Source organism: Lethenteron reissneri, unplaced genomic scaffold, assembly GCF_015708825.2.
Source record: "Lethenteron reissneri isolate LAM-NWPU_2019-01 unplaced genomic scaffold, ASM1570882v1 scaffold_175, whole genome shotgun sequence".
Taxonomy (NCBI): Eukaryota; Metazoa; Chordata; class Hyperoartia; order Petromyzontiformes; family Petromyzontidae; genus Lethenteron; species Lethenteron reissneri.
Window position 1 is genome coordinate 11670 of NW_026891498.1, and position 16483 is coordinate 28152.

A 16483-nucleotide genomic window follows, 5' to 3' on the forward strand; every position below is an offset into this window, starting at 1 on the left:
GCGCGAAAGGCTACGTGAGCGAAGGCAGCTGTCGAGCTGCTAAGCGGGGAGGCTCTGAGCGAGGGCCGTGTGGGACAAGTGTAAAGAACCCAAATAAAGGACAACGGAGACAGACCCAGTGAACGAGTCCTTTATTACACTTGCAAGCAATTCAACGTTATGTTGTGTCATCATGGGTTTATTTCACAAAGTTTAAAGTGCCAGCAACAACAATGGTATTGAACCTTATTCTTTACAGGAGTGGCTCTGGGTGGACATGCCACCACAAAGCAGCACGCGGCGGAGGAGGGAGGTGATCGCTCTCGCCACGCGAGCAAGGCCCCCTCGCTTCCTCTTCTTTCCCTGCATCACCACCTCCACCACCTGCACCTCCTCCACCTCCTGCTTTGTCTCGTCCTCCATCTCCTCCTCTTCATCCTCCACCACCATCTTCTCTCCATTCTCTGTCTTCTCCATTCCCTCCTCCTGTTCCTCCTCAACCTCTTCCTCCACCTTCTCCTCTTCCTGTTCCACCTCTGTCTTCTTATCCATCTTCTCTGCTTGGAAGCCCTCTTCTCCAAAGCTTGGAGCAATCGGGCCCTGTACAGGAGTGTCAGAGGTGGATGCGGTGGCGGTGGTGGTTGCAGCGGTGGTGGTGGTGGCGGCGGTGGTAGTGGTGGCGGCGGCGGTGTCGGTGGCGGCGGTGGTGGCGGTGGTGGTGGCGGCGGTGGTGGCGGCGGTGGTGGTTACTGCGGTGGTGGTGGTGGCGGCGGTGGTGGTGATGGCAGTGGTGGAGGTGGCAGTGGTGGCGGAGGGTTTTGTGGCAGTGGCGGCAACAGCGTCAGTGGCAGTGGTGGCGGTGGATGCGGTGGCGGCAGTTGTGGCGTTGGCGGTGGTGGCTGTGGTGGCGGTGGTGACGGCGGTCGTGGCGGTGGTGGCGGTGGTGGTGGCGGCGGGTTTTGTGGCAGTGGCGGCAACAGCATCAGTGGCAGTGGGGGTGGTGGTGGCGGTGGTGGTGGCGGTGGCAGTGGTGGCAGTGGTGGTGGTGGCGGTGGTGGTGGCAGGGGTGGGGGTGGAGTTGCCGGCGGTAGCGGTGGTGGTGATGGTTGCAATGCTGGCAAGGCGCTGCTCCTGCTCAAGGCGCTTCTCCTCCTCGACGCGTTTCACGTTGGCGAGACACTTCTCCTCCTCCTCCAGATTCTTCTCCTCAGGACACATCATCTCGAGATGATGCTTCTCATCAATGAAGTACTTCACTTGAATGAGGCGCTTCTTGAGGAGATAGTCTCGGAAGTACTTCTCATCTGTGCGGCACTTCGCCCTGGCAATGCGCTGCACCTCAAAGAGGCGCTCCTCTTCCATGGTGCATCTTTCTTTGCTAAGGTTCTTTTCCTGGAGATGCTTCATCCCGCTGACGTCCTTCAACTCCCCAATTATCCTCTGATCAAGCAAAGATAAGCAAAAGAACATTCAGACATGCACATGCAAGAAAACATTCATACCCACAGGCACGCAAACGTGGACGTGCACATAAACCCAAACAAAAAAACATACTCACACATGTATGTACAGATGCAGCCATCCACATTCAGTCATTCAAACTTGCTTAGTACACACTTGAATATACACTATCACCTGCTGTTAACACAATGCCTTATCCATCAATACTTGTATCACATTGTACGTGTAGTACTAACCCCTAAATATCCCAACTCCTATAGAATGAAAATACATGTCACATCCTCATATATCCCCATAAACCCCATGCATGCACTCAAGACTTTGCTCGATTGTGGCGGTTTCATAGCAATTGTTGGCAATAATCATCACTGGCAATAGTTTTCACAGAATGTCCCATTATAAATATCTGGAAGCCCAAACTCTGGACAAACTTCACTGCAGCGCCCATAGTTTGGAACTGGAATGGTAACTTCCAATCAAATCACAGACATAATTAATGTGACTGCCTGATATCATTCTGTCTTCATTGGTAATAAATGGCCACTTCAAGTGCCTGCATGAGCGGGACGGTGAAGAGATGCGGTGATGGTGTCGGGACATGGTGTTGCGATATGGAGAGGAGAAGTAGTGGAATGTTCTAGAGAGATGGTGTATTGTGATGGTATAGAGGCATGATGAGGCTCTAATATGGTGTATTGAATTGGTGGTCGTGTAGTGTGATGAGAAGGTGATGGGGAGAGTTGGTGTCGTGATATTTTGGTGTGCTGGTGAGGTGACATGGTGTGCTCGTTGTCGAGAGAATGTCGTGTGTTTTAACCCCACAGACCCCATACACATCGTGCTCTCTTTTAGCCCCGCCCCCCCTCCCAATACGTTCCATTCATTGGCTACCACATTCTGATAAGCTCCTCCCCCCTCCTCCCTCCTTAACTTGTATTTAAGAACTTGCATCTTGGAATCCCTGCCTCACTTGATACAGCAAATTCAGCTGTGACGGTCCCACCTGGGACGGAGACTTGTGTTGCCTCCGAAACGTCGTGATTTTTATTATTTTATTTTTATTAATTTTTATTTCATTTTATACCTACGTGACTTTACCGAAATAACTAAGAGTATGAATCCTTGCAGTCACGAAAGCTTCAAATCTAGAACCCATACACACCTTTGGGGAGCGATTCTTGTAACTTTGGCCTGGGAAAGGGTCCACCTTATCCATAACGTCCCCCCACGTGGTCGACTGGCACGCCGACTCCCGGGCTATGAAGAACAGAAAATGCATTCAAAGTACGAGTTATTAATTAGAGAACGAAGGACATGGAGTCTCACAGAACTAATTTTGAGATCCCAGTAATTACCGCTTACCACACAACAGGACCTGCTATTGAAAAATAGTCATCACATGGCAGTAAAACTTTACAAGTCATGTTTTTGTCGGCAATCTCAATTTTGGAGCTTTCGTGACTGGAGGAATTATTCTTTGGTTCTTTAGGTTAAGTCACGTATAAAGATAAAATAATAAATTAAATAATAGCATACTACGACGTTTCGATTGCAACACAAGCAATCATCATCAGGTATAAAATAAATAGCAACAAAAATCTAACCAGAAAACTATAGACAGACACACAAGCAGACAGACATCACAAAGACACGCAGAGAGAGAACACGTATTGGCAGAAAGAGAGAGGTCGTCTCTGTGACGAGGCCTTAAATATACAGAGGGGGCGGGGGCGGAGAGATCGTAAATTACATAAGCTTGAGACCCCAGTTTGAACAAAGATGGCAACAACTCAAATATAAACCCATCCTCTTTGCCACACTCGATCATTACGTCTTCCCATTACCACCAAGCCATGTCTACGAAAAGTAATTCATCAAGGAGTCTCCTCCTCCGCATATAATCCATGTGATGCAGGTATCTGGGACTTACCCTCATATTCATCCAAGATCTCAGCCCACGTGATTTGTCTGTCCATGTTGTTGGGAACGAGTAGATTTTGTTTGAAGTTGGATGGCCTGGGGAGGTTGGAACAACGCTCAGATTTAGCAAACTTTTGAATCACTCATCCTCCTAATTAATACATATTTGACCACTCATTGTATCAATCCAATCACTATCGTGACTATACTCTTAGGTTTTTTTCGGTAAAGTCACGTAGGTAAAAATAGATAAATAATAAAAATAATTAATGATAAAAATATAAATAATAATAGAAATAAAATAATATATCACGACGTTTCGGAGGCAACACAAGCTTCCTTCATCAGGTGTAAAAAGGCACAGCAAAATAACTGTAGTTAGGTGTAAAAAGGCAAAATAACTACAGTTATGTTACAGTTATTCTACAGTTATTTTGCTGTGCCTTTTTACACCTGATGAAGGAAGCTTGTGTTGCCTCCGAAACGTCGTGAGTTATTCTTTTTTATTCATATTATTATAAATATTGTAAAAGCTAATTTTTTTTTCCCTACGTGACTTTACCGAAAAAAAACCTAAGAGTATGAATCCTTGCAGTCACGAAAGCTTCAAAACTAAAACACTATCGTGACTTTTGTTGTTGCTGCTAATCCTACATAATGCAATGGCATAATATGACTTTGAGACCCCCCCCCCCACCTCCTACGCATTTCACAAGTAGTGACTAATCCCATATATACATTTTCCATAAATATGCTAAATTCATCTGTTGATATGCAAATACCTTTGTCAAGGCGCCCTTCCCACTCTAACCCAGCTTAAATATACGCTGCCAAGCTTGGTGGTGTTCATTCAGACGCTGTCTTTTCGACAGCCCTATTCTTCACCTGAGGACGGCTGCTTGCGTTGTGGCCGAAACGTCGTGAGCATTGTATTTTATTATGTTTTATTTTTATCATTTTATTATTTTCTTTCTACGTGACTTTACCGATAGAATCAAGAAGACTATCGTGACTGTTGCTTTAAAAGCCCACTCACTCGCTTGTTTTCCCACTCATGTGTGCGCCCGATCACTCACTCATCCACCCACACGAACATGTTTATTCCAACTGCCTATTCCATTAAACATAATCACCAGACTTAACAATGATATTTCACCTCTAATCCCGACATGCATGTTCATGTACAGCCCATTTGTATTAATCGACTGCTTGATAGAGGACCCATATGCCTTGTGGGTCATTAGGGTCATATGACCATACTTTAATTATTTGTTATAATACGAGCATGACGTCGTAGGTCACTTGATGTCAGAGGTACCACCCATGTGGCTGTGACATCACAGATTGGAGGCAACTATGGCAGTGGCTAGGGTCTGAACTTAAAGGCAGACTCCTCCTCATATGTTGAATAACATTCAATACATGTAATGTAGGGCACAATTGTACCAGCAATCAGAACACAATAATTGTATACATGTTATTAATATTCTATGAGATTTAAACGGATTAGTTAAGCTTGTTTTAAATGCTGACTCGCTTGGGGTCTAAACAACGACAGTAACAGCAACATTTCAGAGAATGCCAAGTATCCTATCTAACAGTTCTAATTAGAATTTTTAATTAAAGCTTTCGTGACTGCAGGGATTCATATTCTTGGTTCTTTCAGTGAAGTCACATAGAAGGGAAACAATAAAATAATAAAAATATAAAACAATAAAATTATCACGACGTTTCGACTGCAACACAAGCAATCGTCATCAGGTGTGAAATCCACAGCAAGAAAATTTGAAAAAAGTGGCGTTTTTTTCTAATTTGATTGCTGAAAATTGAATTATGAACATATAAAAGTAATGAAGCTTTAGTTTGTGGTCGAAATGTAAAATCAACAGGGTCGCTCACCTCGTTGAGGATTCGCTCTCAAAAGGCTTCTTCTGCTGCTCCCTCGTGTGCATTCCTCTCGACTGTGGGTGGAGGCGTGGCTGTGACGTAACAGAGGTGACGTCACTAGGGCGAGGCTCCGCCCCCCACGATCCCGGCTGGCGCATCACGTGGTGCAGTGCTGGTTGTGCGCGGGACCGGAAACAGCAGGGCTTGGGTTCGACTTCAGACTCCGTGGTCTACACAGCGAGGGTGAGTGAATGGGTGAGTGGGTGAGAGATTGAGTGAGTGGGTGAGAGGGTGGGTGAGTGAGTGAATGGGTGAGTGGGTGAGAGATTAGGTGAGTGGGTGAGAGATTAGGTGAGTGGGTGAGAGATTGAGTGAGTGGGTGCGTGGGTGGGTGAGAGATTGAGTGAATGGGTGAGTGGGTGGGTGAGTGGGTGAGTGAGTGAGTGGGTGAGTGAGTGGGTGGGTGGGTGAGTGGGTGAGTGAATGGGTGAGTGGGTGAGAGATTGAGTGAGTGGGTGGGTGAGTGAATGGGTGAGTGGGTGAGTGAATGGGTGAGTGGGTGAGTGAGTGGGTGAGTGAATGGGTGAGTGAATGGGTGAGTGGGTGAGTGAGTGGGTGAGTGAATGGGTGAGTGGGTGAGTGAATGGGTGAGTGGGTGGGTGAGTGAATGGGTGAGTGGGTGAGTGAATGGGTGAGTGGGTGAGTGAGTGGGTGAGTGAATGGGTGAGTGGGTGAGTGAATGGGTGAGTGGGTGGGTGAGAGATTGAGTGTGTGGGTGAGAGATTGAGTGAGTGATTAGGTGAGAGAGTGAGTGAGTGGGTGGGTGAGTGGGTGAGAGATTGAGTGAGTGGGTGAGTGGGTGAGTGAGTGGGTGGGTGAGTGGGTGAGTGAATGGGTGAGTGGGTGAGTGGGTGAGTGAGTGGGTGAGTGGGTGAGAGATTAGCGAGTGGGTGAGTGGGTGAGAGATTGAGTGAGTGGGTGAGAGATTGATTGAGTGGGTGTGAGTGAATAAGTGTGTGTGAGATTGAGTGCGTTAGAGCTTGAGTGAGTGTGGCAGAGTGAGTCAGTGAGTGTGATAGAATGAGACAGTGAGTTAGTGAGAGACAGTGAGTTAGTGAGAGACAGTGAGTTAGTGAGAGACAGTGAGTTAGTGAGAGACAGTGAGTGAGTGAGAGACAGTGAGTTAGTGAGAGACAGTGAGTTAGTGAGAGTTAGTGAGAGACAGTGAGTTAGTGAGAGACAGTGACTTAGTGAGAGACAGTGACTTAGTGAGAGACAGTGAGTTAGTGATAGACATTGAGTTAGTGAGAAAGAGAGAGTGTGGCAGAGTGTGTGGCAGAGTGAGAGTGTGCAGTTCGTGTTTTGTCGAGAAAGTGTGGCGAGTGTGTGTGCGTTGTGTAGCTGTGTTTACATCGTGTACGTAGTGTTTGTAGTCTCTAATCAGTCTAAATTACGCTACAGAAATTCAACATTTGCACCCTTGCTTTGTGCTCTTTGATGTCGCCATTCCTGCGACGAGGACAGAAGGGAGGCCTGGCCGTTAGGCCTGCCATACACCTCGGCCTCAGGCTTCATATTCATTATTTTTTATGTTTGTATAATTTGAATTATGAACTTGTATTCCATTCATTAAATTGCAAGCGTATAAACACCATCTTGTTGGTTTATTTACTATTAAATTAATGGTTTTCTTAATCTATGTAGTTATGTTTAAGTGAGTGAGGTGGTAGTACTAAGTGTGAATTTGAGTTACATGTAAATTATTGTGCAATGGATTTGTCTGTGTGCACCTAGCCTGGCACGGACAATATGGACTATGTTATTATTAAGTCGTGAAAGAGATTGTTTATTTGTGTGTCTGTTATGTTTGTGTCAATTTACATATCTATATTTATAGCTGTGTTAATTTGATGGGTGGTGGTGATGGATAGGTGCGAGTTTTAACTTTAAAATGCTTGCAGATTAATAAAGATCTGCTTTGTTTTTAAAGATGACTGATCATACGTTATTGCAACCATATCCTTCCTTTAAAAAACACGGACGAGGAGACATTCACACACGAGTGTGCATGTGTTTCTACGAGTTTTAACGTTAATATACTTGCAGAACAATAAAGACCTGATATGTTAAAGATGACTGATCGTCCCTTATTGCTACAATGTTCATAGCGAACACGTGTGGAGGCGAGTTTCAGGTGAAGCATCTCCATCACACAAGTTTACCCTTACCTGGCAGCATCGTGGCAGTCCGCTGGTCACACTCACTACGTCACACTCACGAGCTGTAGGGGCGGGGCTCTGTCTGCTCAGTGGCGCTGTTTTCATTCATTTAGCACCACGAGCGGGGAGTCGCATCCCTGTAGTTCCCTGTTGTGGTGCCGCATTCATTACCACGTTGCCCTCAATTCTTTGTACGACACAAAATTATAACAATACACGAGTATACACTCCCATGTACACACACCCACACACGAGTGGGCATGCGCAGTGGTGTAGATACATACACAAATGTGCATTCACACCGCTTTGTACATACACACACGATGCCCTGAATTACGTTATACTTTTGAAAAAAAAACGCATTCAATTCTAATTCCTTCTGTTTCCACCCCAAAAGCTTGGAATTATTAATAATATTTTAAATAGTGGCCCCATGTTTAATGAGTGTAGTGAAGACATTAGTTTAGTTTATTTAATTCCATTTGTTTGCATTTGCTACGGCACACTGTTTGAGATTATTCTTCCCATTTATGAAATCTCTCTAGAATCATTTACATTTTCTTCATAAACTTCCTTGCATTCAGTTATTCTCGCATGTAACGCTCCTCATATCTAACAAACCTAATCTCATGTGGCCATTGTGCTTAAGCCGAAGTAGGATTTTGCACATTTCCAATGGCCTGTAAACTGTGATCAAGTTATCGGCCTTACCTGTGAAATACAGTATAATATATTGTTGATCGAGATATACTTATACGAAGAGGTGCATGTTTCATATCGTGTTGATGTGGTTTTATGAATATGTTTAAGGACCTTTGTTGATCAGGGTGTGTCTAGACAACGAAGGTGAATTGTTATATTCGATCAATTAAAATTGTTACAATTGCCGTGGATACCCATCTGGATGGTATCGTTTGTAAGCGTTGTTTATTATATTGTAACGCAGCCATGATCGCATTTCAGTCTATAGCAGAAAGTCTCGTGTGTATTTAGACCTTTGTGTATTACAGTGCTGTGTGTACGAATGTGTTGACACATTTTCCACGTGTTTTCACGGTAAGTGCATTGAATGTGGAGGGGTAACCAGCCCCTCGCAACAGTCCGGAGACCTCGAGGGCCGCTGTGATCGCTATGAGCATTCCCTCTGGAACATTGCTCACAGTTACCACAGCTTTACCGTCCGCCGATGCGGTAGGGGGTTGTTTTTACAGAACTTTACTCGTGGCAGGGGAATGCCAAACAACAGGGAGAGTGGCTCTTCTGAACAAAATAACGAAGGGGCATGGGACTGTGGCGGTGAGCTGTGGGAAGCTGTATGCCCCAGGCGAGGAGTGGTGGTTGCTCATGCCTACCCCGAAGGTGAACATCATTGCAGGGATGCAGGCAAGACCGATTAGTCATATGCCTTTCATAATATCCCGTAATAGAATCACACTGTGCTCGAATTAATGCATTGTGTATGTATCTATATGCGAACTGCGGGCTGCGGGATTTGAATGGCACAATAAATATAAAATAAATATGCTCAACAAGTTTTGATTAGGATTGTGCGGTTAATTGTTAATAAATACTGTAAATAGCTATTCCAATCCATTGAGATTGCACATTCAGCAAATTACAATGCGGCCACAATGCGATCCTAATAATTATAGTGCAATTCTAATCCCGCACCCCCAGTACGCATATCCGTCCCTAGGTCCGCAAATATATATATATATACATATGCATACATCCGAGTATAGTGGGATTATAATGTAGGAGGTCAGAGAAGGAATCTAACTCGACTTATATGCATCTTCGGTGGATGCATGAGCAACCACCACTCCTCGCCTCCCGTTGATTGGGAGGTGTGCCCACGGTAGCCTGGGGCTTAGCGCTTTCCACACCTTACGCCACGCTCCCACGCCCCCTTGATTCGTTTTTTTTTTCTCAGAAGAAGAGCCCCCTGTTGTTTGGCATTCCCCATCCACGAGTAAAGTTCCGTGAAAAGAATCCGCTACCTCATCGGCGGTGACGGACGGTAACGCTGCGGTGGATGTGAGCAATGTCCTGGAGGGAAGTCTCGTAGCCACCACAGCGGCCCACGAGGCCTCTGAAAGTGAAATAATTTTCCGAGTTCCTTAACTGTTTGAAAAACGAATTAATAAAGATTTTTACGCGAGTTTTAACGTTAATATTGTTGCAGATCAATGAAGACCTGATTTGTTTTTAAAGATGACTGATCGTACATTATTGCTACCATTTCCTTCCTTGAAAAAACACGGACAAGTAGAGTTCCAGAAGTGTTCACTTATTTCAGAATGACAACAATTTTATACTTTGGACGAATGGCTTCAGTCGAAAAGGACGTCAAAGGGGAAATCGACGTTTACGTGTTTGATTTCAAGAATATCTTTTAACTGTTAAATTCCTATTGGGAAATAATTTGCCTAGTTCCTTTCCTGTTTGAGCCTGCGTATTAATAAAGATTTCGATACGAGTATTAACGTGAGTTTTCTTGCAGATTAATAAAGACCTGATTTGTTTTTAAAAATGACTAATCGTACGTTATTGCTACCATAGTTTTCCTTTAAAAAAAACACGGACGAGTAGACATACACACACGAGTGTGCATCCAAACACGACTGTATATACAGCGTTGTACATTCACACACGAGTGTGCATGTGTTTCTACGAGTTTTAACGTTAATATACTTGCAGAACAATAAAGACCTGCTATGTTAAAGATGACTGATCGTCCCTTATTGTTACAATGTTCATAGCGAACACGTGTGGAGGCGAGTTTCAGGTGAAGCATCTCCATCACACAAGTTTACCCTTACCTGGCAGCATCGTGGCAGTTCGCTGGTCACACTCACTACGTTACACTCACGAGCTGTAGGGGCGGGGCTCTGTCTGCTCAGTGGCGCTGTTTTCATTCATTTAGCACCACGAGCGGGGAGTCTCATCCCTGTAGTTCCCTGTTGAGGTGGCGCATTCCTACCACGTTTCCCCTAAATTATTTGTACGACACAATATAAAAACAATTTGTTTGTTCCAATGCATAATCATACACGAGTACACATATACACTCCCATGTACACACACCCACACACGAGTGGACATACACAAAAGTACAGATCCATGTACATACAAACAGTAGTATACTTGTGTAATGCGGGCATAAACGGCCTCGCGGATATGACGTCACGGGGGGAGGAGTTAGGTCACGTGAGAGAGAGGGATGAGGTCTTAAGGGAGAGATACCGGAAGAAACGGGAGAGTGTTGGGAATAGAGACAGAGTGAGGCCACACAGTGCGGAGGTTGGAGAGTGGCGAGATCGCCACACACAGTAAGACTCGGCACCGTCGGCCAGCGGTGACGAGCACGGGGGAACAGGGAGCAGCGGTGGAGCTGCAGTGAGAGCAGCCGGAGGACTGCACAGCGGAGCTGCAGGAGCGCGAAAGGCTACGTGAGCGAAGGCAGCTGTCGAGCTGCTAAGCGGGGAGGCTCTGAGCGAGGGCCGTGTGGGACAAGTGTAAAGAACCCAAATAAAGGACAACGGAGACAGACCCAGTGAACGAGTCCTTTATTACACTTGCAAGCAATTCAACGTTATGTTGTGTCATCATGGGTTTATTTCACAAAGTTTAAAGTGCCAGCAACAACAATGGTATTGAACCTTATTCTTTACAGGAGTGGCTCTGGGTGGACATGCCACCACAAAGCAGCACGCGGCGGAGGAGGGAGGTGATCGCTCTCGCCACGCGAGCAAGGCCCCCTCGCTTCCTCTTCTTTCCCTGCATCACCACCTCCACCACCTGCACCTCCTCCACCTCCTGCTTTGTCTCGTCCTCCATCTCCTCCTCTTCATCCTCCACCACCATCTTCTCTCCATTCTCTGTCTTCTCCATTCCCTCCTCCTGTTCCTCCTCAACCTCTTCCTCCACCTTCTCCTCTTCCTGTTCCACCTCTGTCTTCTTATCCATCTTCTCTGCTTGGAAGCCCTCTTCTCCAAAGCTTGGAGCAATCGGGCCCTGTACAGGAGTGTCAGAGGTGGATGCGGTGGCGGTGGTGGTTGCAGCGGTGGTGGTGGTGGCGGCGGTGGTAGTGGTGGCGGCGGCGGTGTCGGTGGCGGCGGTGGTGGCGGTGGTGGTGGCGGCGGTGGTGGCGGCGGTGGTGGTTACTGCGGTGGTGGTGGTGGCGGCGGTGGTGGTGATGGCAGTGGTGGAGGTGGCAGTGGTGGCGGAGGGTTTTGTGGCAGTGGCGGCAACAGCGTCAGTGGCAGTGGTGGCGGTGGATGCGGTGGCGGCAGTTGTGGCGTTGGCGGTGGTGGCTGTGGTGGCGGTGGTGACGGCGGTCGTGGCGGTGGTGGCGGTGGTGGTGGCGGCGGGTTTTGTGGCAGTGGCGGCAACAGCATCAGTGGCAGTGGGGGTGGTGGTGGCGGTGGTGGTGGCGGTGGCAGTGGTGGCAGTGGTGGTGGTGGCGGTGGTGGTGGCAGGGGTGGGGGTGGAGTTGCCGGCGGTAGCGGTGGTGGTGATGGTTGCAATGCTGGCAAGGCGCTGCTCCTGCTCAAGGCGCTTCTCCTCCTCGACGCGTTTCACGTTGGCGAGACACTTCTCCTCCTCCTCCAGATTCTTCTCCTCAGGACACATCATCTCGAGATGATGCTTCTCATCAATGAAGTACTTCACTTGAATGAGGCGCTTCTTGAGGAGATAGTCTCGGAAGTACTTCTCATCTGTGCGGCACTTCGCCCTGGCAATGCGCTGCACCTCAAAGAGGCGCTCCTCTTCCATGGTGCATCTTTCTTTGCTAAGGTTCTTTTCCTGGAGATGCTTCATCCCGCTGACGTCCTTCAACTCCCCAATTATCCTCTGATCAAGCAAAGATAAGCAAAAGAACATTCAGACATGCACATGCAAGAAAACATTCATACCCACAGGCACGCAAACGTGGACGTGCACATAAACCCAAACAAAAAAACATACTCACACATGTATGTACAGATGCAGCCATCCACATTCAGTCATTCAAACTTGCTTAGTACACACTTGAATATACACTATCACCTGCTGTTAACACAATGCCTTATCCATCAATACTTGTATCACATTGTACGTGTAGTACTAACCCCTAAATATCCCAACTCCTATAGAATGAAAATACATGTCACATCCTCATATATCCCCATAAACCCCATGCATGCACTCAAGACTTTGCTCGATTGTGGCGGTTTCATAGCAATTGTTGGCAATAATCATCACTGGCAATAGTTTTCACAGAATGTCCCATTATAAATATCTGGAAGCCCAAACTCTGGACAAACTTCACTGCAGCGCCCATAGTGGGGAACTGGAATGGTAACTTCCAATCAAATCACAGACATAATTCATGTGACTGCCTGATATCATTCTGTCTTCATTGGTAATAAATGGCCACTTCAAGTGCCTGCATGAGCTGGGACTGGTGAAGAGATGCGGGTGATGGTGTCGGGACATGGTGTTGTGATTTGGAGAGGAGAAGTAGTGGGATGTTCTAGAGAGATGGTGTATTGTGATGGTATAGAGGCATGATGAGGCTCTAATATGGTGTATTGAATTGGTGGTCGTGTAGTGTGATGAGAAGGTGATGGGGAGAGTTGGTGTCGTGATATTTTGGTGTGATGGTGAGGTGACATGGTGTGCTCGTTGTCGAGACAATGTCGTGTGTTTTAACCCCACAGACCCCATACACATCGTGCTCTCTTTTAGCCCCGCCCCCCTCCCAATACGCTCCATTCATTGGCTACCACATTCTGATAAGCTCCTCCCCCTCCTCCCTCCTTAACTTGTATTTAAGAACTTGCATCTTGGAATCCCTGCCTCACTTGATACAGCAAATTCAGCTGTGACGGTCCCACCTGGGACGGAGACTTGTGTTGCCTCCGAAACGTCGTGATTTTTATTATTTTATTTTTTATTAATTTTTATTTCATTTTATACCTACGTGACTTTACAGAAATAACTAAGAGTATGAATCCTTGCAGTCACGAAAGCTTCAAATCTAGAACCCATACACACCTTTGGGGAGCGATTCTTGTAACTTTGGCCTGGGAAAGGGTCCACCTTATCCATAACGTCCCCCCACGTGGTCGACTGGCACGCCGACTCCCGGGCTATGAAGAACAGAAAATGCATTCAAAGTACGAGTTATTAATTAGAGAACGAAGGACATGGAGTCTCACAGAACTAATTTTGAGATCCCAGTAATTACCGCTTACCACACAACAGGACCTGCTATTGAAAAATAGTCATCACATGGCAGTAAAACTTTACAAGTCATGTTTTTGTCGGCAATCTCAATTTTGGAGCTTTCGTGACTGGAGGAATTATTCTTTGGTTCTTTAGGTTAAGTCACGTATAAAGATAAAATAATAAATTAAATAATAGCATACTACGACGTTTCGATTGCAACACAAGCAATCATCATCAGGTATAAAATAAATAGCAACAAAAATCTAACCAGAAAACTATAGACAGACACACAAGCAGACAGACATCACAAAGACACGCAGAGAGAGAACACGTATTGGCAGAAAGAGAGAGGTCGTCTCTGTGACGAGGCCTTAAATATACAGAGGGGGCGGGGGCGGAGAGATCGTAAATTACATAAGCTTGAGACCCCAGTTTGAACAAAGATGGCAACAACTCAAATATAAACCCATCCTCTTTGCCACACTCGATCATTACGTCTTCCCATTACCACCAAGCCATGTCTACGAAAAGTAATTCATCAAGGAGTCTCCTCCTCCGCATATAATCCATGTGATGCAGGTATCTGGGACTTACCCTCATATTCATCCAAGATCTCAGCCCACGTGATTTGTCTGTCCATGTTGTTGGGAACGAGTAGATTTTGTTTGAAGTTGGATGGCCTGGGGAGGTTGGAACAACGCTCAGATTTAGCAAACTTTTGAATCACTCATCCTCCTAATTAATACATATTTGACCACTCATTGTATCAATCCAATCACTATCGTGACTATACTCTTAGGTTTTTTTCGGTAAAGTCACGTAGGTAAAAATAGATAAATAATAAAAATAATTAATGATAAAAATATAAATAATAATAGAAATAAAATAATATATCACGACGTTTCGGAGGCAACACAAGCTTCCTTCATCAGGTGTAAAAAGGCACAGCAAAATAACTGTAGTTAGGTGTAAAAAGGCAAAATAACTACAGTTATGTTACAGTTATTCTACAGTTATTTTGCTGTGCCTTTTTACACCTGATGAAGGAAGCTTGTGTTGCCTCCGAAACGTCGTGAGTTATTCTTTTTATTCATATTATTATAAATATTGTAAAAGCTAATTTTTTTTTCCCTACGTGACTTTACCGAAAAAAAACCTAAGAGTATGAATCCTTGCAGTCACGAAAGCTTCAAAACTAAAACACTATCGTGACTTTTGTTGTTGCTGCTAATCCTACATAATGCAATGGCATAATATGACTTTGAGACCCCCCCCCCCCACCTCCTACGCATTTCACAAGTAGTGACTAATCCCATATATACATTTTCCATAAATATGCTAAATTCATCTGTTGATATGCAAATACCTTTGTCAAGGCGCCCTTCCCACTCTAACCCAGCTTAAATATACGCTGCCAAGCTTGGTGGTGTTCATTCAGACGCTGTCTTTTCGACAGCCCTATTCTTCACCTGAGGACGGCTGCTTGCGTTGTGGCCGAAACGTCGTGAGCATTGTATTTTATTATGTTTTATTTTTATCATTTTATTATTTTCTTTCTACGTGACTTTACCGATAGAATCAAGAAGACTATCGTGACTGTTGCTTTAAAAGCCCACTCACTCGCTTGTTTTCCCACTCATGTGTGCGCCCGATCACTCACTCATCCACCCACACGAACATGTTTATTCCAACTGCCTATTCCATTAAACATAATCACCAGACTTAACAATGATATTTCACCTCTAATCCCGACATGCATGTTCATGTACAGCCCATTTGTATTAATCGACTGCTTGATAGAGGACCCATATGCCTTGTGGGTCATTAGGGTCATATGACCATACTTTAATTATTTGTTATAATACGAGCATGACGTCGTAGGTCACTTGATGTCAGAGGTACCACCCATGTGGCTGTGACATCACAGATTGGAGGCAACTATGGCAGTGGCTAGGGTCTGAACTTAAAGGCAGACTCCTCCTCATATGTTGAATAACATTCAATACATGTAATGTAGGGCACAATTGTACCAGCAATCAGAACACAATAATTGTATACATGTTATTAATATTCTATGAGATTTAAACGGATTAGTTAAGCTTGTTTTAAATGCTGACTCGCTTGGGGTCTAAACAACGACAGTAACAGCAACATTTCAGAGAATGCCAAGTATCCTATCTAACAGTTCTAATTAGAATTTTTAATTAAAGCTTTCGTGACTGCAGGGATTCATATTCTTGGTTCTTTCAGTGAAGTCACATAGAAGGGAAACAATAAAATAATAAAAATATAAAACAATAAAATTATCACGACGTTTCGACTGCAACACAAGCAATCGTCATCAGGTGTGAAATCCACAGCAAGAAAATTTGAAAAAAGTGGCGTTTTTTTCTAATTTGATTGCTGAAAATTGAATTATGAACATTTAAAAATAATGAAGCTTTAGTTTGTGGTCGAAATGTAAAATCAACAGGGTCGCTCACCTCGTTGAGGATTCGCTCTCAAAAGGCTTCTTCTGCTGCTCCCTCGTGTGCATTCCTCTCCACTGTGGGTGGAGGCGTGGCTGTGACGTAACAGAGGTGACGTCACTAGCGCGAGGCTCCGCCCCCACGATCTTGACTGGCGCATCACGTGGTGCAGTGCTGGTTGTGCGCGGGACCGGAAACAGCAGGGCTTGGGTTCGACTTCAGACTCCGTGGTCTACACAGCTGAGGGTGAGTGAATGGGGTGGGTGGGTGAGAGATTGAGTGAGTGGGTGAGAGGGTGTGGTGAGTGAGGTGAATGGTGGAGTGGGTGAAGAG

At 45.4% G+C, this 16483-nt stretch overlaps 1 protein-coding gene across 1 annotated transcript; it reads right to left on the reverse strand.

The window, feature by feature from the left end:
* Positions 1 to 426: 426 nt before the first annotated feature.
* Positions 427 to 16218, reverse strand: LOC133339282 (golgin subfamily A member 6-like protein 22; the record flags this gene model as incomplete). Its single annotated transcript, XM_061547415.1, has 10 exons — positions 16166 to 16218; positions 14277 to 14362; positions 13509 to 13603; positions 11976 to 12323; positions 11331 to 11483; positions 4437 to 4471; positions 3371 to 3456; positions 2603 to 2697; positions 1072 to 1419; positions 427 to 579 (listed from the first exon to the last, which is right to left on the reverse strand). Coding segments are annotated over exons 1-10 (1452 nt in total), but the record flags the coding sequence as incomplete, so codon positions are not given.
* Between the last annotated feature and the right edge of the window lie 265 nt (positions 16219 to 16483).